The sequence below is a fragment of the Malaclemys terrapin genome, chromosome 6, assembly GCF_027887155.1.
Source record: "Malaclemys terrapin pileata isolate rMalTer1 chromosome 6, rMalTer1.hap1, whole genome shotgun sequence".
In the NCBI taxonomy this organism is placed as follows: Eukaryota; Metazoa; Chordata; order Testudines; family Emydidae; genus Malaclemys; species Malaclemys terrapin.
The window spans coordinates 43,712,726-43,737,315 of NC_071510.1; the positions used below are offsets into that span (position 1 = coordinate 43,712,726).

The window sequence follows — 24,590 nt, forward strand, 5'->3', positions numbered from 1 at the left end:
ACTGTGATGACAACCACATGAATAAAGTCAGATTAGGCTTGAAAATTTATTTTGATGTCTTTACAGGTATATGATCCAATGTTGGTCTAAGCAACTTCCATAGTGGAGGGGCTGCAGTATCTACATAGCGTACTTGAGCTCTGCAGCCATAGATGCTTGGTAGATTCGGGGAGGGGGGAGCGGGGGGAGAGGAGAAACAGTCTCCGTGATGAGGCTATCACACCTGATGGGCTCCCCAAAACCACACTTTTCCCAGAGCAGATTCATAGTCACTCCACCCCAACTATCACATATTGCAATTGAGCACTGGTGAATGACTCCAGGAAAGCACAGAGCATGTTCAGTACCTCAGCTGCAATTACAACAAAGACCAGGTTCCTCTCCAGCTAAATGACAATTAGCCAAAGGACCCTTAAAAAGGAACAGCTTAAAAACAGAAATACCATCCAAGAAAAGAGATTGTGGGTGGAAAGGGGGCTGAGAATGTCCCACCTAGTAATTATGGGGACTGATGATTCACAGCTCAGATCAAACCACGCACAGAGGAATATGCAACCCCCACAGTAAAAAAAACCAAAACAAAAGTATGCCCCTTCCATTTCTCCTGACACTAAGCTGATGATGAGGGATTCCGTACCCTCCCCAGGACCACAGCAGAGAGAAGGGCGTTGACAGGGCATGTACAAAGTTGATTAGGGGTCAGAGGTTTGTTTACATGAGCTCTACATCCAAAAAGCAACTCTGAATCACCCACATGCAGAACAGGCCTGAGTCATCTCGATGATCCAGGACTGGTTAGCCTGGTTACAGCTGTTCTACCTACCTCTTGCTGCCAAGTACACTGAGAGGGGCCATATTTTAACATTATTTAAACTGATCATCTAAGCAATTTATGAACCATTACAAGGTAGAACTTTATTCTGACTGTGTGCACCAAAGCACTGAAGTGTCTCGGTCACTTCAAAACTTAACTGACACTTCAATTTCCTGGCCCACATTGGACCTGTAACATCATCCAGATTCCAAGCAATCACAGAAAGACAAGAATTCCCTCTTCCTATTCTGACCTGGCTTAATTAATAGTAGAGAAAATAACAGCTGCTAATAAAGATAAATGTGCCTGTTGTGGGCGAGATGTGAGAATAAGTAGTATGTTGTCCATTTACTTCCTTTTTCATTTTACATTCAAATGCCAGAAAGCTGCACTCTTATGTACATGAAAGAAAATACAGCTACATCAAGAAAATGTTACAATAAATAATGCTAATTATTAAAATAGAAGAGGATAATGAATTAAGCTAAAGCATTTATCATATCCAAATAACTTTACTTAACATTCATAGGGAGGAAAAAAACAGCCTGATAAATCTTATTTCATTTTCCCCATTATAGGGTTATATTTTTTAAAAAAATTAAGATCAAAATTAGAATGTTACTATGATTTGCATTATTAATGAGGAACAATAAAGTGTAATATGAATATATACTTGGAACCATTCACTGAGGAAGCATATTTTGACAAATTGAGCTAGAAATCTTAGAACATTTTCCCTGCTCTACTATATTCTTGTTTATAGTTTATAAATCTAGTTTAGCCACTGCTAAAAAGAGGCAAAACAGGATAATTCTCCCTGCTTGAGACACAGCAACAAGAAGGAGGAGTGGTTTGCTTGGCAACCTTACCTGTAAGCAATTAAACATGCAGCCTAGACTCCCTAGAGAAGTAGGAGGTTTAAAATAATCCAGAGGGGGAAATCACAAGCAGAGAGAAAGATAATTCAGAGTTAAAGGAACCAAGAGTAGAGGCACATGTTTCCTTTTAAACAAATTATGAGAAAGTAATTGGAAGACATAATTTATATAGGCATTTCCCAAAAGAGAAACTATAAACGGGATCAGAATTCATGTGCAAACCTCACAGTTGGTTTCCCCAACAAAACATGCATTTTGTTGCACTATTTATAACACATAGGAGCAAAGATTCCTTCTATCACAAGATATAGACGCAGATTCAGTTGTTATTGTTGACCTATTATTAATGTTCTTATGCTTTTAATGCCACTTTCAGTCAGTTTTCAACTCTTGATTCAAATGTCTTAAGTTACACCATTAACTTCTGATTGATTAAAGCTGCATGGTTTACTTTTTGTTATCCATACACAGCATGTTAACATAACATTGTTTCCAAAAGTTCCATCTGCTAAGAGGCTGTCCCCGGAAAAGTTATGTATGTTTATCATGTAGTATTTTTGGGGGGAGGAGGGGAAGTCATGATTGAGATGGCAGAGAGCTCTTCTCTCTCAGCAGGTCATTGTCTAGCACTATTATGAGCTGAAAGGCTGCAACCTTATGTCTGCCTCTGAGAATGAACTGTTCAAAGTTGCCAGCACCAGAGTTCCTCTCTCACCTCCTCCTAGATAGCAGTCCTGCTGGGAATCTCATGCCTTCTTCAAAATTCTCACCTCAGCAGGAGAATTGAAAAGAAATGTTATGGCACCAAAAAGCAGAAGGCTGATATGTAACATAGAAGTACATGTCTAAGAAGTGCTATGATAAGAAAACCTGTGAATAATGAACAAAAAAGAAAGCTGCAGTTTTGAGAAACTCATTTCATCTTTTTTTTCCTTGAGTGTTACAGCTCTCAGTCAACTAAGGATCCGACAATTAAAAGAAAGGAACAACTTTTTGTCAAGTATTTTTATTTTTGAAGTAGGACTGTCAAGCAATTAAAAATATTAATCAGGATTAATCGCACTGTTAAACAATAGAATACCATTTATTTTAAATATTTGTGGATGTTTACTACATTTTCAAATATTAATTTCAATTACAACACAGAATACAAAGTGTAAAGTACTCACTTTATATTTATTTATTACAAATATTTACACTGTAAAAAACAAAAATATTGTATTTTTCAATTCACCTAAGTACTGCAGCGCAACTTTCACGATAAAGAGATTGAATTTACAAATGTAGAATTATGTACAAAAACACTGCATTCAAAAATGAAACAATGTAAAACTTTAGAGCCTACAAGTCCACTCAGTCCTACTTCTTGATCAGCCAATTACTCAGACAAACAAGGTTGGTTACAATTTGCAGAAGATAATGCTGCCTGCTTCTTGTTTACAATGTCACCTGAAAGTGAGAGCAGACCTTTGCATGGCACCATTGTAGTTGGCATTGCAATATATTTATGTGCCAGATGCGCTAAAGATTCATATGTACCTTCATGCTTCAACCACCTGTCCAGAGGACATGCTTTCATGCTGATGATGGATTCTGCTTGATAACGATCCAAAACAGTGTCAGAGTCAGATGCCACCAGCAGAAGGTTGATTTTCTTTTTTGGTGGTTCTGTAGTTTCCTCATTGGAGTGTTGCTCTTTTAAGACTTCTAAAAACATGCTCCACACCTCGTCCCTCTCAGATTTTGGACGGCACTTCAGATTCTTAAACCTTGGGTCGAGTGCTGTAGCTATTTTTAGAAATCTCACATAGGTACCTTCTTTGCCTTTTGTCAAATCTGCTGTGAAAGTGTTCTTAAAACAAACATGTGCTGGGTCATCATCCAAGACTGCTATAACATGAAATATATGCAGAATGCGGGTAAAACAGAGCAGGAGACATACAATTCCCCCCCCCCCAAGGAGTACAGTCACAAATTTAAATTGATGCATTAGTTTTTAACGAGAATAATCAGCATGGAAGCATGTCCTCTGGAATGTTGGCTGAAGCATGAAGGGGCATATGAATGTTTAGCATATCTGGCATGTAAATACCTTGCAACACCGGCTACAAAAGTGCCATGTGAATGCCTGTTCTCACTTTCAGGTGACATTGTAAATAAGAAGCAAGCAGCAGTATCTCCCGTCAATGTAAACAAACTTGTTTGTCTTAGCAACCAGCAGAATAAGAAGTAGGACTGAGTGGACTTGTAGGCTCTAAAGTTTTACACTGTTTTGTTTTTGAGTGCAGTTATGTAAACCCCCCCCAAAAAATCTGCATTTGTAAGTTACACTTTCACGATAAAGATATTGCACTTCAGTACTTGTATGAGGTGAATTGAAAAATATAGTTTCTTTTGTTTACCATCTTTACAGTGCATATATTTGTAATAAAAAATAATAATATAAAGTGAGCACTGTGCACTTAGTATTCTGTGTTGTAACTGAAATCAATATTGAAAAAGTAGAAAAACATCCAAAAATATTTAATACATTTTTATAAATGCGATTAATTGCGATTAATTTTTTTAATCACGATTAATATTTTTGAGTTAATCGCATGCGTTAACTGCGATTAATTGACAGCCCTATTTTGAAGGATAGCTTTTATCATTCATGTGAAGGACTGGCTTAATAAGTACTAGGTTCGACACTGATACTTGAAACTACAGTGTTGAGGCCAAGTAAGTAGGTAGCTTGGTACAACTTGGCATCAGATGACCTATGTTGTCAACTTGTCTGTGGCTCTGATGCATTAAGTTATACTGGTGGGATATAAAATGAAATTTCTCAATTAACTTGACAGCTTCAATTATCACTATAAAGAAAAGAACTAACAGATGAGAGGTCATCATACTGTTATTCAATCTCTTTAAAGGTGTAATGAAAATTAATTATCCTGAGCATAAAATCTATTTGCCCACCTCTAACACAATGATGATTAATGTTTTAATCACCTATCAAAATGAGGTGAGCAGGCAAACAGAATTCTGCAATGCTGCTATTATTTAACTATATAAAACCCAAGATAAAATGCAGATGACAGGGTTAAGGATTTTAAAACTTCAAAGTCTAATGTGAATTCTACTAGCAGGCTACCCTTTCATGTAACAATACTTAAATTGACAAGTTATAGTTTAATACCTGGCATTTTTTTAGTTCCCTCTTCAGTTGAAGAATTGTGATATGATGTGGCTCCTCTTGGTCATTTCCAATTCCACTATCAGTTCGTGGCATGACAAGAGCTGCCTTCCTTAGCTCCTGTGCCATGTTGATCCAATCCCGCAGTTTCTCTTGTTGACTCCTTGTTAGGCTGGCAATGTCATTTAGTTCAACTAGGAAGGGAAACGCTTCCTCTATGCAATTTCGGTAGTTGAAACACTCCACCTGAAGCTGGGAAAGCTGCTCCTCAAGAGAACGAATTCGAGTTCTATCTTCACTCATATCCTGTGATCCCTGACTAGCATGGCTCATTACACTAACCTGCTGATTCTGCAAAGCTTCCCGGAGCAACTTGATCTCAAGTTCCATTTCATCAATCCGGTCCCGCTCAGGGTTATAGTTTACAACTGGTTTATTTCTAATATTCTTGGCTCTGTTGGCATATTTGAGGGAATTTAAAGACTCATCAAAGTCAGATGAGGATGGATTTATACATGTTATCATGACAGTCTTGGCATTTCCTCCTAAGGAGTCTTTCAGAATACGAGTAATTTTAGCATCCCTATATGGGATATGTACACTTTTTCTCTTTGGATCTCCAAGAGCACTTATCACATTTCCCAAAGCCAATAAGCCACTGTTGATCTGAATTGATTCCTTGAACCGTTCACCAGTGTTCCCTGTTTTTGTCACCCTTTCTGATCCTGCCAAATCCACAAAGTGGAACTTAGAAGCAATGATCTGGCCTGATCTCAGAGATGAGCCTTGTGCAGCATCTACATTTTTCGGAGACTGTGCAGGTTGTTGCTGACAAATACTGATGGTAAAAATAGCATGAGATCGACTGGAGTGCTCATTCATTTGTGTCGTACCTGTGTGGCGAGCTGCATTCCCACTTTCTAAAAGGCTCATCACTTCATCCACACTTTCCACTTGGCAATCCTTGGCACCAACAATCACTACAAACATCAAGCCCAAGAAAGCATGAATAATGGGTTAACACTAGATTCTCAGCAAAAGTTTACAGAAAAACAGGTTTTAGATAAAGTCATGAATAGTCAAACTAATCCACACAAAAAATACTAAAAAAATCCAAGGGGGGGGGGGGGAAAGCTGTAATAATATGTACAGCTCATATTAGCATATGAGCTCACAGCAAATACCGATGAGAAAAATTTATATTAATGGAAGCACTACATACAGCATATTAAACCTTTAGCATATCTATAAAATGCATTTTTACCTTACCAGAAAGCTTGTTGAGACTTTATTTAAATCAATACAAAAAAGAAAACAACAAATGCAAGGTTACAGTGAAGACTTTAAACAAACAAAAGATAGAAAATTCAAAGTTATGGTTCTCACAAGTCATAACTTTCTCATTTTATACCTATATAATATTTGTATTATTGTTGATCGGCCTAATACAACAAACACTTACATTTGTGAGTAATTTTACTCATGTGAGTAGTCCGACTGAAGTCAATGAACTATTCAGTTGCTCATTTGCAGGATTGGACCAGAGGGTATTAATGTTTATACCTTACTACATATCTAGGAAATATGACCAAGTAACACTTACTTCAAGCAATTATTTTGAATTTCCTGACTACTGAGCTCTTCAAATGTCTACATGTAGGAGCAGGATTTTATAATGTCCCATGAGAATTAATGTATGATTTGATTTCATCCTGTTAGCCACCCTTTTTGAATAGCAGAAAGGAATGACAGACCAGAACAATCCTATGACTGATTATGGTCACCCTTTTGTTTTAGGATAAGTTATAATGTCTACTATGGTTTCCTATATGTATTACAAATCAGGCACTCTAGTGAAATATACATTTCTTAGTTTTAAGGTTTTAGTAAGTAAGAGACAGGATCTTGTATTATATCTATGTTAAGGAGATTAGAGGAATGTTGAGAGCCTGAAGCCCCAATGTGAATTGTTTGTTATAAGATTTAGCAAGGCTTGATTTACAGTGTATTCTGCTGAATATACAATACTGCTGTCTGTATACCTTTGAAAGTTTCTGTAAGAGATTGTGTGAATGAGGAATGCATGCATCAGGAAAAGATAAGGTGTGAAAGCCATCACAAATGTCCAGATGTCAAGAAAAAGTGAGAGACTTGGAAAGACCAGGAGACAATCAGAAAACATCCATTGTATCTGATGCTAAACACATTAGCAGCATTGACCACCTCAGAGGTAAGGCAGGCACCCCTGAAGGCAAGGCAACTAATAGGAGATAATGATGGGAAGCCCGACGATAATCATCAAATGATAACACCACTTAAGGACTAATGATTACAGGATGACATTGCAAAATGCACGGACTCAAATGGGAATTTACAACTATAAAGCTGGGGTGTTTTGCCATGGAACTCTGGGTTCAGTCCTGGAAAGCCTCGGAGCATCAGATCGTGACCGACAAGAGCCCAGCTCGTCACTTGTGCTCAATCTAATTTGCCATTAGATTAACTCGAGCTACAACAGACTGGTAACTATAAACATCACTGGCGGGAGTGTGTGTGTGTGTGTGAGATTGAAAAGCATATGCTAACTGTTGTATTTTCAATAGATGCTGCGTATTTGCTTTCCTCTATAAAGATCCCGTGTGCTCTGTATGAGCATAACATACATGCAGGTCTGTGCACACACAAAAGAATTAAGTGCAAAACTGGAGGACAAGATAATGCCATACTGAAAGATCAGGCCCCGTGTGCAAGGGAGCATTGTGTCATGTTGCCTTATGATAAATTAGGAAAAATCAGTGTATCACAGTGGTTCTCAACCTGGGGTACACATACCCCAGGGGGTAGATCAACTCATCTAGATATTTACCTAGTTTTACAACAGGCTACATAAAAAGCACTAGCAAAGTCAGTACAAACTAAAATTTCATACAGACAATGACTTGTTTATACTGTTCTATATACTATAGACTGAAATATAAGTACAATATTTATATCCCAATTGATTTATTTTATAATGATATAGTAAAAGTGAGAAAGTCAGCAATTTTTCAGTAATAATGTGCTGTTACACTTTTGTATTATGTCGGATTTTGTAAGCAAATAGTTTTTAAGTGAGGTGAAACTTGGGGGTACGCAAGACAAATCAGACTTCTGAAAGGGGTACAGTAGCCTGTACCCCTTTGAGAGCCACTAGTGTATCCCATGTATACCACAGAATTTTACTTCATTTGAAAACAACATTTCTACAGTCAATGCATTTGCTATCTTTGAGGATGCGGTCATAGCAAGCTCAGAATAATGGATTACAAAAGAAGCTATGTTTAATTCATCAGGGCAAAACAAAAACCAAAAAATCCAAAACATGTAAAAAAAAAAAATCTATCTTAATGGTGATAAAGGTTTTGTGCTTGAATAACTAAAACACAGCTATATGGAATTTTACAAACTTGATCTGCTCTAAGAACAAGAATGAGAAATCTCAGTTCAAAGGATAATTCCCCCCGACACCCCAGTTAAAAAGAACTGAAAATAGATGCTTATAATGGAAGTTGCTTCTCAGCCGTAACTAGAACACTGTGGTAGAGATTCCATAATATGTTGCTTAAGGAGCAAGGATTTTCTGGACAGCTTCCATACTTCATAGGTCTCTGTTTAATTGGATAGTCGAAAATACAGAAGTAATAAAGAGTATTACTGACCAATATAGATTTCCCCCAGGATTTTACTGATGAATGGGAAGAGCTTGCCATAGAAGGATATTTGGTCAACTGAGGCTGATTAGAAATTTACACGCATAAATGTTTGTACTAAAGAGAGGGTCCTGTGGCACCTTTAAGACTAACAGTATTGGGAGCATAAGCCTTCGTGGGTAAGATGCATCTGAAGAAGTGAGGTTCTTACCCACAAAAGCTTATGCTCCCAATACTTCTGTTAGTCTTAAAGGTGCCACAGGACCCTCCGAAGAAGTGGGCTGTAGTCCACGAAAGCTTATGCTCTAATAAATTTGTTAGTCTCTAAGGTGCCACAAGTACTCCTGTTCTTTTTACAGGACCCTCGGTTGCTTTTTTACAGATTCAGACTAACACGGCTACCCCTCTGATACTTGTACTAAAGAGAGTAACTGATCCCTGCACAATAGTTTAAAATTTATTGATGGATCATTGTTCAAAAACCCATGCTTCACCAAGAGCATTCATCCATTTCAAAGCCACCAACAAGACCAGCAGTTTATCTCAGTATCACTTTCTCTTCACCCATTTCAATTTGTGAAACTATTGAGGCCAGATGTTTACTACATGTATAGCTTCTGCAATTGCAAGGCATAACATAACAGCTTGTACAGTATAGAAACCATATATTTTATGTGAATTAAGTGTAAGGAGGCTGGGAAGCAAGGGTCCAATCTGCAGAATTTACTCAGGTGAATAATCCCATTGAAATCATTGTGATTACTCTGTAGGATCTGCAGGACCAGGACCCATATTCGCTCCTTATCATTTCCACCCACTCTAGCAGTATTTGTTTTCCTGATGTATTAACAGCTACACCTCCAGCCCTATATAACGCTGTCCTCGGGAGCCAAAAAATCTTACGCATTATAGGTGAAACCGCGTTCTATCGAACTTGCTTTGATCCGCCAGAGTGCGCAGCCCCACCCCCCGCCCCAGCACTGCTTTACCGCTTTATATCCGAATTTGTGTTATCCGAATTAGTGTTATATCAGGTCGCGTTATAATCGGGGTAGAGGTGTATTTAAAAACAAAACTGACTCAGACCATTCAAGATTAACTTTACATTTATCAGTAAAATGTATCCCTACAATAGACCTCCCCCTCTTGTTTCCTAATGTCTGTAACTAATAAGTGCTTTTTCTTTTAAGAGAAGACAAGAACATTTTGCATTTGCTTTCATAAACTTGCACTTAGAACAAAATATTATTTCAAGCATATAAGTAGGAGCAAATTTAATAAATTTTTGAGTTAAAATAGGCTTCCCTACCTGTGTTTCCCTTTTCATCTTCTCTGATGTGTAAATCTTTCATAGAGGTTTCCAACTCCAGCAGATCTCTGAGTTCTTCCTTGTAAACCTCTATATAAGATACTTTCACACTGAAGTCAATATTATGGTTTTCAAAGATGCTCTGAAATAGTTCCTGTATAGCACGTGGAATGATACCTTTTTCATCCTCTGCAACCGATGCTAAAATATAAACAGAAATGTGACCAGGCTTGCAGTGAATATATCTTTATAGTTTAGACTAAAGTTTAAACTTCTGAAACATGAACAAAAGTCTGTGGCCATTAGGGCTAAGCTACCTGTGAATCTGAAGAATTTAGTCCTGTCAAAAAGTCACAATATATCAATACTATTGAATGGCTGAATATTTGTTTACAATCCTTAACAGGATTCATATTCAAGCTCCAATAAATTACTTGTTAATATAAACTGGAGGGGAACATGGTGAGTGGTTCAGCAGTCAAATGCATCACTATTATAAGCCTATATTTCTCATGAGCCACATTTCACACTCAGCAATTACTGACGGCCAGGACATTGCACAATTTTACAGTGACAACCTCAATTTTCAGTAGATACCTCTTGCTCCAATAAGGATACAACAGTACTTCAGTAAGTTCCCATGTGCTGGAAACAGGAGATAGTTTTTAGAAACACTTCTTATTCTTTCAACCAACATATGGCTCACCAATGCCATGTCAAACTCCTGCTTTTAAGTATCAGCAAGGATCTCAGATGTTACTTATTCCACAGTATGGAAATTGGTTGGGGGTTGATGAGAGGCTTCTGAGTAGCTCACTCCTTCTAACCAAGAAAATTAGAAATTGTCCCATCTAATCAGTGACTCAATAGGTATACATGAAAAAAGTTGCTGTGCTTTGAACAGCTTTGTATTGTGGCACCTGCTATTTAAAGATTCTAGGTAACACAGACTTAACATTAAATAACCATGGTCAGTCAAAAGATGACAAGAAATTAAAAGAATAAAAAGAATTAAGAATAAGGAGGATTTTAATTTTTACAGAGATTTTTAAAATAATCCATTTGGAAAGGTGAAATTAAAAAAAACTGCCATGTTATAATTTGGGTTTTTCTATTAGGAGAATTAACACCTGAAAGCAGTGAGCATGGTCAAGGGGAGGAAATCTAATCTTCAAATGATTCAATTTAAACATGGAAAAAAAGATAATATGACCCAGTTAGTCTGAAAGATAAGAGAGACTGTTTTCCATATTTTAGAATAACATGCTGATTACCTGATGAGGCCAATATTTAAACAGCAGGAGTCTAATCTGGAAGCTTGAACCACAAAGACATTGAAATAAGAAATGTCTTACAATCTTGGTTTCTATTATAAAATTCTTCAGCAGCAGCACGCTCTAACAGGAATAGAATTCCAATAATAATAATGTCTGATAACTCAGAATGATGATGGTTAAGGGAGTTGTCATTACTGGCAAAATAACCCAAAACAAGATCAGATGTTTGCCATTTTAAGCCAAAATTCTGATCTCTATGATACGGATCTGGTACTGACACTGTATCCTTTTTTAGACCATCATATTGAGAGACAGGGCCAAATTCATAGGCGAGTCTAAGGGAATCTAAGGTGGTGTACTTCCTACCTCCTAACATCCTCAATTTCAAACTTCATTACATTCAGTTTGAGTCTAAGGAGAGGCTACATTGGTGTAATTTTCAAGCTAAGGGAACAAAAAGGAAGTGTATATTACAATGGCCTAGACTCACTCCGATTTACCAATATATTGCTAAAATAATATTTTCTCAACTCTTACTTTAGATAAAGAGGTGAGCAGACTCTAAGTTGTTCAGAATGTAGTATTCGGACTCTCATGGTGCTCAACTGAATTATTTGAGGCGCACAAAAATATTCTGGGCACTCAAGTACTACAGTGATGGATATGCTAGAAATACCTAAAGTAGATTAGATAGATTTGCTCACCATTGCTTGTTTTAGTTAATACAAAATAAAGTGAAGATCAAACAGGTTAAAATAAATGAGCTCTGGATGCTCAAGCACAGGGTGGGATTAAATTTGGAAGATGAGAGCAAATAGTCGCACATCTAAAACAATCCTATTTTAAATGTGGATCAAATCCAGAAGCTCCAACCAACCTCATGGCTGGCACTGACTCAATGTTGGGGGAGGGGGGGGGTGCAGAAGAAAAGCACTTCATATAACACTTCTCAGGATTCTTGAGTACAGTCTAATTTAAGGTAAACCCCAGTTCTGGATCACTCATCTAACTCATGTTTGGTCAGAAGAGTATATTAGTTTATAGTAGTGTTTTCCATTAGCCTTTTAACGTTTTTTGTCAGTAGCATAGAGCTTAGATACTGTAGCAATGAGCACTGTAGAAATTTCTCAGATATAGACAGACTGAAGTGCTCTCTATGCTGCATAGACACAGTTGTTGGAATTATTTATTGCAAGTGGAGCCAGCCCAGTGTTCTAAGGGGAAAAGTCAATCAAGCAGCAAAAGCGAACAAAAATCCCCACACACAAACAAAAACCCAACAGCCAGCCTGAACAACAGTTTGCCTTAGGTTTTTAAAATATATAGTTATTTTACAACTATTACATAGCCTTCCAAGTACTATTTATTTGAGTTAGGCAAGTACACTGGTCACAAATCACAGAAACAAAATAAACTTTCCAAAACATACCAATGTGACCTCCACCAATGGTGTACGTCTTCCCAGACCCTGTCTGTCCATAAGCAAAAACAGTAGCATTATATCCTTCAATCAAAGACACCACTAAAGGCTTAATGCAAGTTGTATAAACTTCATCTTGGGTTGAATTTTTGCCAAATACAAAATCAAAAGTGAAAACACGGTCTTTCCCAATGATAACTTGCTGTGTGTTTGGGACCAGTCTCACGCATACTTGATGGTTATGAAGAATCTCTTTGGAAAGCAGAGGTCTTATTCTTACGGCAACTTTAACTGGAATCTCTTCCATGACAGCCTCCAATTTTAACACTTAACCTGAAAAATTTTCTTATGGTTCTTGTCTTCACAACATTCTCAATCTTCTGCATCTAAGAAACAAAGTTTTCTGAATTACACAGTGAATAGAAGTTCATTTCCCAGTGACTGACTTAACTTTTTCCAAAGTGGAAAGTTAACTAAAGTGAGTGAGTTTCTGTCCTGTAAAAATGGCACAAAATGGTCCAGACCCATATTTCTTCAGTTTATAGGTAATTTTCCCCCCCTCTTAATTACCAGACCAGCAAATTTGACCTGGAACTGAAAGTCAGGTGATCTTCTTTCTGGACATGGCATGAATACATTAAGTCAGCAGTTCTCAAACAGGGGGCATGAGCCTCCAGGAAAGATTGCTAAACTTTCTATGGGGGTACGGCAAGCCTTCCCATTCACTTCCAGGGTTGCAACACCACTCGGAGAAATTTAGCCCATCCGCCATACCATCTGATAGTGAGGTGGCTAGGACAAATTTCACTGAGTGGTGTTGCGACCCTGTAAGTGAATGGGAAGGCTTGCCGTACCCCCATAGAAACACTAGCACTCTTCAATGCTGAAATTGAGAAATACTGCCCTGAAAACTTTGTGGATATTAAGTCATGTGCTTTTAAAAGTTTCCTAGCCTATGCACAGTTAGCAGGATCAAAGGACTGATTTATTTCAAGTAGAATTCCCTTTATTGGAATCAATGTATTAATAGCCCCAATTCCACCTAGATTACATTGGAAAGTCTCATTTTGTAAGGGGGGGGGGGGAAGAGTAAGGCTCCAAGTTAAAAAAAAAAAAAAAAAAAAAAAAAGTTGTGGGGGGAGGATGGCATAATTCCAAAAAGGTTGAGAACCTCTACATTAAGTAATAGAGACAGCGCCATGAGAGCTTATTTAATCAATTCTGTTGACGAAGCATGTGCTCAGAATTAATCCAACTCACTCTCCCACAGCTATATTAGCTCTGTAGGGGAAACAGAAGTAAAAGCACATTCAAAATGTCTTCCACTTAAGTAAGACAAGTAGATAGGACTTGAAAACCACACGGGAAACAGATTAGTTGCATACAACAAGAAGGTGTGATTTTAAATACTTCTCTGATTATTATACTTTAAGCAGCCTGATGCAGAAGTCAGGCCTTTTTAATCAGTGTTAAGTACCTACCTAATTAAAATGACAGTTTTGTTTTTTGTTTGCATTTGTTTGTTGAAAACAGGTAACTTATAGAAATTGTGATTCCTTTTGTTGCCCTCTGCATATTCACAATTAGGGGATGCACCTCCTCCCACAGCTACTTTCAAGAACCTTCTGGAAAGCTGTTTGTCAGGCATGGATGGACACCCTCTCGGGACACCAAAGATTCAGAGCTGAAGTTATGGAAAGGCTGCGTGACCACAACCACTTCAGTTCAAAGAGTCCCATGAGAGCAGAAATGAGGGGAAGAAGAAGTTGCACTGTTTGCTAGACTTCCATATATAGGAATATGTAAAAGCCAGCTTAGCATATATGTATGTATGGATTTCCTGCCTTTTAATACTTTAGAATCAAAGCCTAAATAAAAGGTTTTATAACTAGCTTCTTCTTGAGGTTTGGTGTAACCTCCAATTTAGTATGACTTTAGTATCTGATATGTTCACTTTCAGCTAACTATATTCTGCAGTTGCAGAGAGATGGATCCAAAGGTCTAAAAGATGTTTTCACTATTTTCTAAACTGGATCCCTATTTAGGTGTTTAATTCTTTTTTTAATTGACAATAGTGAGTGGAAATGAAGTCCCCAGGAATCAAACTGAAAGCAGAACAAGTAGTGGATTCCAATTTTGATTGTACAGTAGCTACTAAATGGGAGGGAGGGAGGGGGAAGAAGGATTTGTTTGTTATTTAAATGGTGCCTGTGTATAGAAAGAGAGATGGTTCCACTATATAAGGAACTTACTAGGGTCTCATAATATTATGTACAGTGTTGGTTACTGAATGTTTTTTAATTAAAAAAAAAAGCACACAAAACTCTCAAATACAAGAGAGCCCAGAGTTGGGACAACAGGGGTATTAGATGAAATATTTTACAAGATCTATCACTTCTAAACATTTTCAACATAGACAAAAAAAAGTCTTTTAAAAAAAACCTACGAGGAGTCTGGTGGCACCTTAAAGACTAACAGATTTATTTGGGCATAAGCTTTCGTGGGTAAAAAACCCACTTCTTCGGATACATGGAGTGAAAATTACAGATGCAGGCATCATTCTACTGACACGTGAAGAGAAGGGAGTTACCTCACAAGTGGAGAACCAGTGTTGACAAGGCCAATACAATCAGGGCGGATGTAGTTCACTCCCAATAATTGATGAAGAGGCAAAGTTGTTTTTGTAGTGAGCCAGCCACTCCCAGTCCCTATTCAAGCCCCTGTTTCTGAAGTATGGCTACTTTTAAATCTGTTATAGGATGTCCAGGAAGATTGAAGTGTTCTCCTACTGGCTTCTGTATGTTACCATTCCTGATGTCCAATTTGTGTCCATTTATTCTTTTACATAGAGTCAGTCTGGTTTGGCCAATGTACATGGCAGAGGGGCATTGCTGGCACACGATGGCATATATCACATTAGTAGAGGTGCAGGTGAATATGTCCCTGATGGTGTGGTTGATGAGGTTGGGTCCTCTGATAGTGTCACTAGAGTAGATATGGGGACAGAGTAGGCAATGAGGTTTGTTACAGGGATTGGTTCCTGGGTTAATGTTTCTGTGGTGTGGTGTGGAATTGCTGGTGAGTATTTGCTTCAGGTTGGGGGGCTGTACTGTAATTTTCACTCCATGCACTGAAGAAGTGGGTTTTTTACCCACAAAAGTTTATGCCCAAATAAATGCTAGTCTTTAATCTGCTCGTTGTTGTTTTTGTGGATACAGACTAACACGGCTACCCCCGGATACTTTAAAGAAACCTGATTGTGGTATACAAATACACAGAATAGAGTCTCTCTACAAGCATAGAGCACAGGTACAACTGTTTGTAGTATGCAGAGTAGAAAGAATTCTATTGTCTGATGGCTCAGCACAAGCAAGCCTCAGTCCACACAAATAAAATATTTTTGTTTTTTAATTATTTCTACACAGAATTGTTTTTAGTGTGAATGAAAATATCATGAGCTATTTAGAAACCACTAATTGAAATATAAATCAGTATTTACACCTGCCAGATGTATTAGCCTTTACATTATTAAACAAACAAACACTACCTCCATGGACTATTATCTTGTTATCACAAAGAATTTTGGAAAGTTGTGGAAAACACAATGAGTGCAGAGCCTTTAATTAATAGGGGATCAGGTCACTAAAATGGGAATCAGGAGATCTGACTTCTGGGTTCATATAGGTTTCATATTAATACTGTATCTAGCAACTGAAATATTTAATGCAAGAATATAGCTAACAGCTCTTCCTTTGGTCACCTAGTGCCAATATTCTGCACATGTATTATGCTAATATATTTACTTATGATCTGAAATATCCTATTTCCCCATCCTCCCCCAGGCACACACCACAATCTGAAAGACAGACTGGCACAGAGATGTAGTAGATATATAATTTTAAGTAGTCTTATGAATTACTCACATAACCATAGTCATAGTACACATGCAGATGTCACAGTTCGTGTCTCTGCTCTATCATTATCATTAATTATTATTAAAATCGGGTTCAGAAATCATCCTCAGACTAAGCCTGGGTTCGGCTAACAACAAAGCCACTTTGCTGCATTGTGTTTGGAAAGGGGTCTTGAGCATAGCAGACTGTGCGGTGTGGTGCCAGTGCTCGAGAACCACCTGCTAAGACAGGGCACAGGCCTGGGACCCAGGAGACTTGGCTGCCAGACCTGGCTCTGCCACCGGCCTTGGGCACGTTGCTTAACTTCTCCTCCTTCAGCGCCCGGCCTGTGACACGGGGATCAGGCTGCTCCTCCCGGGCGCGGCTCCTCGGCTGAGCAGCGTTACCGCCTGATGCTCGGGGTCATGCCCGAGCGGGACGGGCAGCGTGAGGCTCCTACTGGGCCGGGGCCGGGGTCTAGCTTTTCTCCCTTTTCCTCTCCCCTTGGGGAAGGCCCCCGCGCCGGCCTGTCCACTGGCGGGGCCGCTGCCAGGCACAGGAGAGGCTGCGGCATCTCGGAGGGCTGGGGAGGGAAGCACCGACCCGCAGGGCTGCGGCAAACCCACCTGCTGCTGGGCACAGGCGGAGAGTATTGCAGGCCGGCTTCCCTCGGCTCCCCTTCTGTTTACACGCGGTCACCAGGCAACAGCGGAACCTCCCGGACCGGCGGCCGCCAGCGAGTCCGAGGCCTCTGCCGCCCACCAAGAGCGGCGCCTCCCGCCCCGCCCCGCCCGGCGCAGTGCCCCCTGCAGGGCCCTGCGAGAGCCGCTGCCCGGCCGCGCCCTTCTCCGTGTGCCCCTGGAGGAGGCCGCATACGCTACACCGGTTTCAAGCTCCAGACCGGAGCGATTGGCCACGGGGCTTCGCCTTCGGTCCCACTTGGGCCCGTGTGAGGAAACCGGGTCTCTGGCTGCGACCCCTCAGTCTGGCACAGCTCAGCCCTCAGCACTTCCTGCCCTGCACCCCCAGGGCTCCCTGCCCGCCCTCCGTCTGGCACGGCTCAGTCCGCCTTCACAGGCCCTCTGCCTTAGGCTAGAGCCTCTCGCCGCAGGCTAGGTCTCCTATAGTGATGTCCGTGCCACTGGTTCAAAAATCAGGCCTCAAAACACCATGAGATTAGCGGGGGGGACAAAAACCAAAAAAAAAAAAAAACATCTTTAACAATTTATTTATATACACACATACACACACACACACACCCCTACTCTCTGGTTTTTGAGCTGCTGGGGGGCACTAGAGCCACCCTGATCAAGCTGTTCTCTACAACCACAGGTTTGAAGTGTATTTTATTTTTTTAAGTTGTGATTTTCAGTCACTTGCTGACAGGAACTGTGGCTTTAAATAAAACACTAAATATTGCAAGACTTGTGATTAAATCATTAAGAGTTGGCAGGATCACATCCACCTCCTGTTGGGTACCTCCCCTCATCACTGTCACCTGCTACAGGTTATGCTGCTGCCTATCTCCATTTCACCTAGCAGGTGTTACACTGCCACCAGCCACAATGTCAAACCTTACATATTACCCTACCCCATCACAGTCACCCATCATGTTACACAACCATGTCATGTGTTGTGCAGCAACTCAGCTGGTATTTTGCCACCAGATCACATTATACTACCAGGTGGCTTACACTGTTATGCTTATGGTGCTCTATCATAATTATAACTAAATGTACCCACCTTAGGTTTTTCCAATTAATTTCAAGCCCCCCACCAAAAAAACCAAAGCTATCTATTGCTAATTAATTGAAGTGCTGACAACATTCTCAGTGCTGTAAAAGACACACACATTATGACCAAAGAAAACAGACACAGAGTATCAGAGGGATAGCCATGTTAGTTTGTATCCACAAAAATAACAAGGAATCCGGGTGCACCTTAAAAATCAACAGATTTATTTGGGCATAAGCTTTTGTGGGTAAAAAAACCACTTCTTCAAATGCATGGAGTGAAAATTACAGATACAGGCATAAATATATTGACACATGAAGAGAAGACACAGAGTAAGCAGGGTACACTGAATCTTAAAGCACTGAGTGACCACTGTTAAGTGTTTTTAGCAAACAAACGAAAAACCAAACCACCTTACACTATAGTTAGTATTGGTACACTACTTGTGGGCCTTGCAAAACTGAGGTTTATGATGAAATTCGGATAAAAAGGGTTTAGCAGACTGGAATTAGGAAAGTATTCCATACATAGAATGGTAGGGATATGAAGAAAAGTGGAGTAGAAAGTTTTATCAAGGCAGCATTCACCTCCACTCCAAAGCAAAACATCTTAAAGGAAGGGGAGTATTAAAGTGGGTATTGTTCATTTGAAATTTTAACACACTGTGTTGCTGTTCCTACCCACAGCAAAATGATTATTTCCTACAGTGTACTTGCCCCTACGTGCACTGGGCTAAGTCTGTTGAAGTTTACCACTAAGACAGCAGAGGTAATTAGACAGAGGGACCTATCAGTGCTTTATTAAGAAGTCTGAAAAAGAGATAGAGGTGTTCATAACAAAAAATAACTAAAACCACACTCATGGCATCATTAAAGGCAACTACTAGATATGGAGGGTGAGTTATAGGGTATGCTGTCCTGGTTCTATCACCTATGCATGCTCTTTGGTGCTGCTTGTTAAAATGGCATGTCAGTTCAAAATGTCAAATCGGTTCACATGCACAGTAACCCAAATATCAAATCTAATTATGACCAAATGACAGAGTAGTATATTTAGCTTATTGTAGTCTTTTAGTGGTGACAAAATTCCTCCGCTTTGCAATAACATAATTCAATAACAAGCAATAACATAATTCAAAAGGAAAAGGCAGTAAGACCCCCTTTCTTTCTTTAGCCAAGCCACCTCCCAGGCTGGCAATCCCAGGTCATATGGGGCATTCTGCAAACAGTGAAACAAAGGTCCTCAGCCCTTCAGTAAATAATAAATCTATACCTATTTTAAGCCTTGTTTCTGTAGAAGGTCGCTGGAGGTTTACAGGAACCTCAGGCCATTTTAGTTATCCAAACACTAAAAAGAGCATTTGAAAAATGTCAACCATTTGACCCTTCCCCACACACTAATTACATCAAAACAGTCCAAAAAAATGTAAAGCCAAACTTCTACTTTAAAAAAAAATGCCTGTAGATAGCTTAGCTTCAACAACACTGCATAAGCCTGAGTAGGTCCCAAAATGATGAGGTAATTTAAGTGATGAGACAAGGTGGTGAGGTAATTTAAGTTATCTGTCCACCAACATCCCTCACAATGATGGCATAGCTGCTGCCTCAAATATTTATAAGACAATGGACAAACCTCAGATATCTACCCCAAATACATTGCCAGACTCATCCATTTCATCCTCACAAATAATTTTACATTCGAACAACCATATTGCCCAAACTATGGGAACAGCAATGGGTACTAGAATGGCTCCTAAATATGCCTGCCTCTTCATGGGCCACTTTGAAGAAGAATTGCTGGACAAATGCATCATAAAACCAACGATATACCTGAGATACATCAATGGTATTTTCATCCTCTGGACAGAAACTCCCTCATAGATTACCACCAAAACTTCAACAAACACAACCAGTCAATTAAATTCTCTTTGGAACTCTCCCACACTAGAATCAACTTCCTGGACACCACAATCAGCTTTAACAATAGAACCCCATAGATAACTATATAAAATAAACCCCCAGATCAACACACCTACCTTCTTAGATCCAATAATCACCCCCAAACACACCCCAAAATCTGTTACATCCAGGCACTTAGGTACTACAGAATATGCTCCTAGGAAGAAGTCTGGGATATAAACCTTAACACACTCAGAACTACCTTTACCGAACAAGGACACTCCACCAGAGAAGTAGATCACACCATGGAACAGCCCCCCCCCCCCCCAAACACCCAGAGAGAACCTGCTTCAATACAGAAATAACGTCCTCCCACCCTCAGCTGCACACCCCTAGGTGTCACCTACCAGTACCATCCCAGACTGGAACCCATACAGGGTATCAAACTCCAATGCATACTCCAGGAGGACACCACCCAGAAAGAAATATTTCCTGAACCCCCACTTCTGGCCTTCAAACAAACGTCCCCAACCACATCATCAGAAGCAAGCTGCAGATGCAAAACCTGCAATATATCTCCACTGCTACAATGATCAGCATCCCCCACGACACACCTTTCAGGACCCATCCACTGCACTAAATGCCCTAACTATATGGGTGAAATCAGACAATCACTATGCTCTTGAATTAACTCTCACAGGAAAATAAGATAAAAACCGATCATCTGTGGGTGAACACTTTTCAAAAAGCAATCATTCTATATCTGACTTATCAGTCCCTCATCTTCAGAAATAACCTGCACAACATTTTCAAAAGACGAGCCTGGGAGCTTAAATTCATAACTTTGCTAGACACTAAAAATCGTGGTCTTAATAAAATCACTGGATTTACAGATTGTTGTAATAAGCTATAACTCACTAACCCCCCCTCCCTTTTTTGTCCTCTGACTACAGGGGTGCTAAGGGCCACTTAGCACATATTCTAAGTAACTATTCAAGGTTAAGTATTTATGTTAAACCAGGCCTGCACAACTCGTAAAGCGGCGAGGGCCATATTACTCCAAAGAAAATAGCTGAGGGCTGAAACCCCCCGGCCGTGCTGAAACACGCCCCCCCCCCCCCCACAGTGCCACCCAGCCCCGCCGAACCCCGTCCCCCCCCAGCGCTGCCCAGCCCCCGTGTAAGCAAGCAGGACTCACCCCGGCGGCGCCTCCTGCTGGTCTTCTTGGGAATTAGCTCATCCAGCTGTTGGAGTGACCTCTGCAGGCCGGTGTCCCCTGCCGCTGGCTCTGTGTCCCTCCTGGACCCCGGTGCCCTTTGATCTGGGGTGCTGCCCCCTGGCAATACCCCCACACTCTGGCTCTTGGTCTCCTCTCTCTGGGGAACCCCCAATCCTCTAATCCCCACCTCACCTCAGTATAAGACTACTGCCAGTCACTAACTAGCCCACGTGCCCTGGGGTAGACTGCAGTTTATCAGCCACTCATCACAGGCAAGGTTGGGTTTGGACCTGCTGCCTCCCTCTATAGCTGGGCTGCCCCTCTGCAGCCCTGGTACTGGTCTTAGGCCCTTAGCTAGGTCTGCAGCTTGGGGGTTTTCCAGGCTGGAGTTCCCCAGCTCCTCTAGCCTTCCCCAGCCCTGCTCCACTCTCAGTACCCTGCTCAACTCCCTAGCAGCCAGACCCTTCTCTCTCTACAAGCAGAGAGAGACTTCCTCTGGGCCTCTGGCTCACAGCCTTTTTATACAGGCCAGCTGGGGCCTGATTGGGGCATGGCCCAGCTGCAGCAGCTTCCCCAATCAGCTCAACTTTTCCCCTGCCACAACCCTCCCCCAAGGCTGTTTTAAGCCCTTCAGGGCAGGAGTGGGATAACCACCCTGCTACACCCCCCCGAAACACATCCCCCATCCCAGTGCCGCCCGCACCACGGAAACAAACCCTCCTTCCCCAGCGCCGCCCCGCCGAAGCAGCTGTGGGCCGAAAAGGAAGGGGTTTTTTTTTGGCGGGGGCGGGGGGGAGAGGGTGTGATACTTTATTACGAATTTTTCAATTAAAGCAAACAATTTTTTACATTTTAATTTTTTTTATGAATCATGGAAAAATGAAAAACACCTGTTCCGTTGAAAGAAAACATTTGTACTTTTCATAATTATTTTGCAAATTTAATGAGAGATATTACATCTCTTTTCAGCAACAAGCTTGTCGTATTCGGAGGTCATATTTGAAGTAGATATTTTCATAACGTCTTCCAAATGGTCATCAGTCAGAGAAGAACGTTGCTTGTTTTTATTCATGTTCATGATGGAAAATGTTTGTTCGCATATGTAAGTGCTTCCAAAAATGCTGAATGTTTTCAGTGCAACTTCAATAAGATTCTTGTATTTTTCATCATCCAGACTTTTGTAGAAGTCCCACAGGCTGCTTTCTCTGTGCTTATTTCGGTAAACTGACGAACATTGAAGTTCAATAATCTCCAACTGCAAATCTTGTGGCACTTCCTCTGGATCCACAGAAAAGGGATCTTCGATCAGCTTCAACTGGATGTCATCATCTTTAGACAAAGTAAGTCTTCTGTCAAATTCTTCAATCAAAAGATTGATGTGCTTTGCGTATTTTTCTCCTAACTTGGCATGTTTGTGCTGAGGGATACGCTGTGCACAAGTGGGAAAGTGACACATTTCACCTTTTGACAGCTGACTTCTGAAAAGTTTCAATTTCATTTTGAAAGCTTTCACTGCTGCACACATTTGAAATATAAGTTGATTTTTTCCCTGAAGTTGAATGTTGAGATCATTCAGGTGTGCTGTAATGTCACAAAAGAAAAAGAGATCTTGATTCCAGGACTCATTTTCAAGCTCCGGGAATTTTATTGGCCCATTTCTAGGAATTTTGCTATCTCCTCTTTCAAAGCAATGAAACGCTGGAGCACTCTTCCTCGACTCCACCACCTTACTTCTGTATGGTAGATTAAGTCACTGCACTCGGCGTCTTCCCCTTCAAGAAAGGCTCGAAATGTCCTATGTTTTAGTCCTCTAGAACGGATAAAGTTTACAATGGAAACTACCACTGACATTACATGCTCAAATTTTAAGACTTTGCTACACAAAACCTGCTGATGTATAATGCAGATGTTTGGTTATTTGTCTCCCGATAAATTCTTCAAGAAGAGTAACTGCTCCAACATTTTTTCCACACATAGCTGGAGCACCATCAGTACAAATGGCCACCAAGTTTGTGAAATCTACTCCCAACTTATCATTCATGCACTTTATCACTTCACTGGAGATTTCTTTTCCAGTTGTGCCACCCATCATGGAGCACATGCCAACAAGTTCTTCAGTAATTTCAAAGTTTTTATCAATACCTCTAATAAAAATAAGAAGTTGGGCGGTGTCTTTTAAATCGGTGCTTTCATCCATAGCTAGGGAGTAAAAGCAGAATTCACTGACTCTCTGCTTTAACTGATCACTTAGATTAGTAGAAATGTCAGCTATTCTTCTCTGTACAGTCATGCGTGATAGACTGACATTCTCAAATATTCCCCTCTTTTCTGGACATAACTCAGATACAGCAATCAACATACTTTTTTAAAAACTCGCCTTCTGTGAAGCATTTCCCAGCAGCAGCAATTTCCTTAGAAATTTGAAAGCTTACTTTAGAAACTGTATCGTTCTCAGTGCTCACTTTCTTGAAAATTTGCTGTTCTCCACTAAGGTTTTTCACTAAACTGGCTGCTTTAATTATTTTTTCATTTGGGTTCAATTTGGCGAGATTGGAATGTTTAGTTTCAAAGTGCCGCCGAAGGTTGTATTCTTTCAGAATGGCTAACATTTCGCGACACACAAGACACAGTATTTTGTCTTTGGAAACAGTACATAAGTATTTATTTGTCCATTCAGTGTTGAAAACTCTGTGCTCTGATTCTCTTTTTCTCTTTTTCTTTTCACTCATGGTAGCCATTATGAAGCTCAAGATTTTGTTGAATAAATTCACACACAAGGGAAACGCTCAGTCACACACAAAGAGAAGAGATATCTCACGGCGCATGGCACACTAGCAAGGCACTGACTGTGTAGAAGCCTGTAGAGGGGGAAAGAAACGGCACGCATAGGGTAACCAGATCACAGCAGTAAAATAGGACCCGCCCCCTCCCTGCTCAGCCCCACCATTACACCCCTCTTTGACCCCCAGGGGTCACTATATTACTGCACACAGCCGTACCAAAATTTAAAATACTGAAAATGGTATTTTCCTTCCAGCCACCGACTTGCCGCTCGCCTCCTCACCTCCCCGCAAGTATAAAGCCTCGCCGCCACTACCTGCCCACCCACCCACTCAGTTCGTCATCCCCCCATGAAATAAGGGGAGGGGAAAAGGGGGACAGTTTGAAAGGATTTTCTGGGGGTATGAACTAAGCCGGGGAGGGGAAAGGGGAGCAGTGTGAAGGGATTGGATGTGATTGTCCCACACACAAACACAGGGGCCGCAGGGAGCCCTGGGAGT

At 40.5% G+C, this 24,590-nt stretch overlaps 1 protein-coding gene across 2 annotated transcripts in view; it reads right to left on the bottom strand.

Annotated features, from left to right (window-relative positions):
- Positions 1 to 17,173, bottom strand: part of KIF27 (kinesin family member 27) — a 47,237-nt gene extending 30,064 nt beyond the window's left edge. The window contains exons 1-4 of one of the 2 annotated variants that reach the window (XM_054032921.1): positions 17,085 to 17,173; positions 12,575 to 12,951; positions 9,869 to 10,069; positions 4,874 to 5,850 (exon numbers count right to left, since the gene is read on the bottom strand). In XM_054032921.1, the coding sequence (XP_053888896.1) occupies positions 4,874 to 5,850; positions 9,869 to 10,069; positions 12,575 to 12,872 (1,476 nt within the window). In that variant the 5' untranslated portion in view covers positions 12,873 to 12,951; positions 17,085 to 17,173. Of the gene's footprint in view, positions 1 to 4,873; positions 5,851 to 9,868; positions 10,070 to 12,574; positions 12,952 to 17,084 lie in introns of those variants that run through there. The other variant, XM_054032922.1, reaches the window with a different exon arrangement.
- Between the last annotated feature and the right edge of the window lie 7,417 nt (positions 17,174 to 24,590).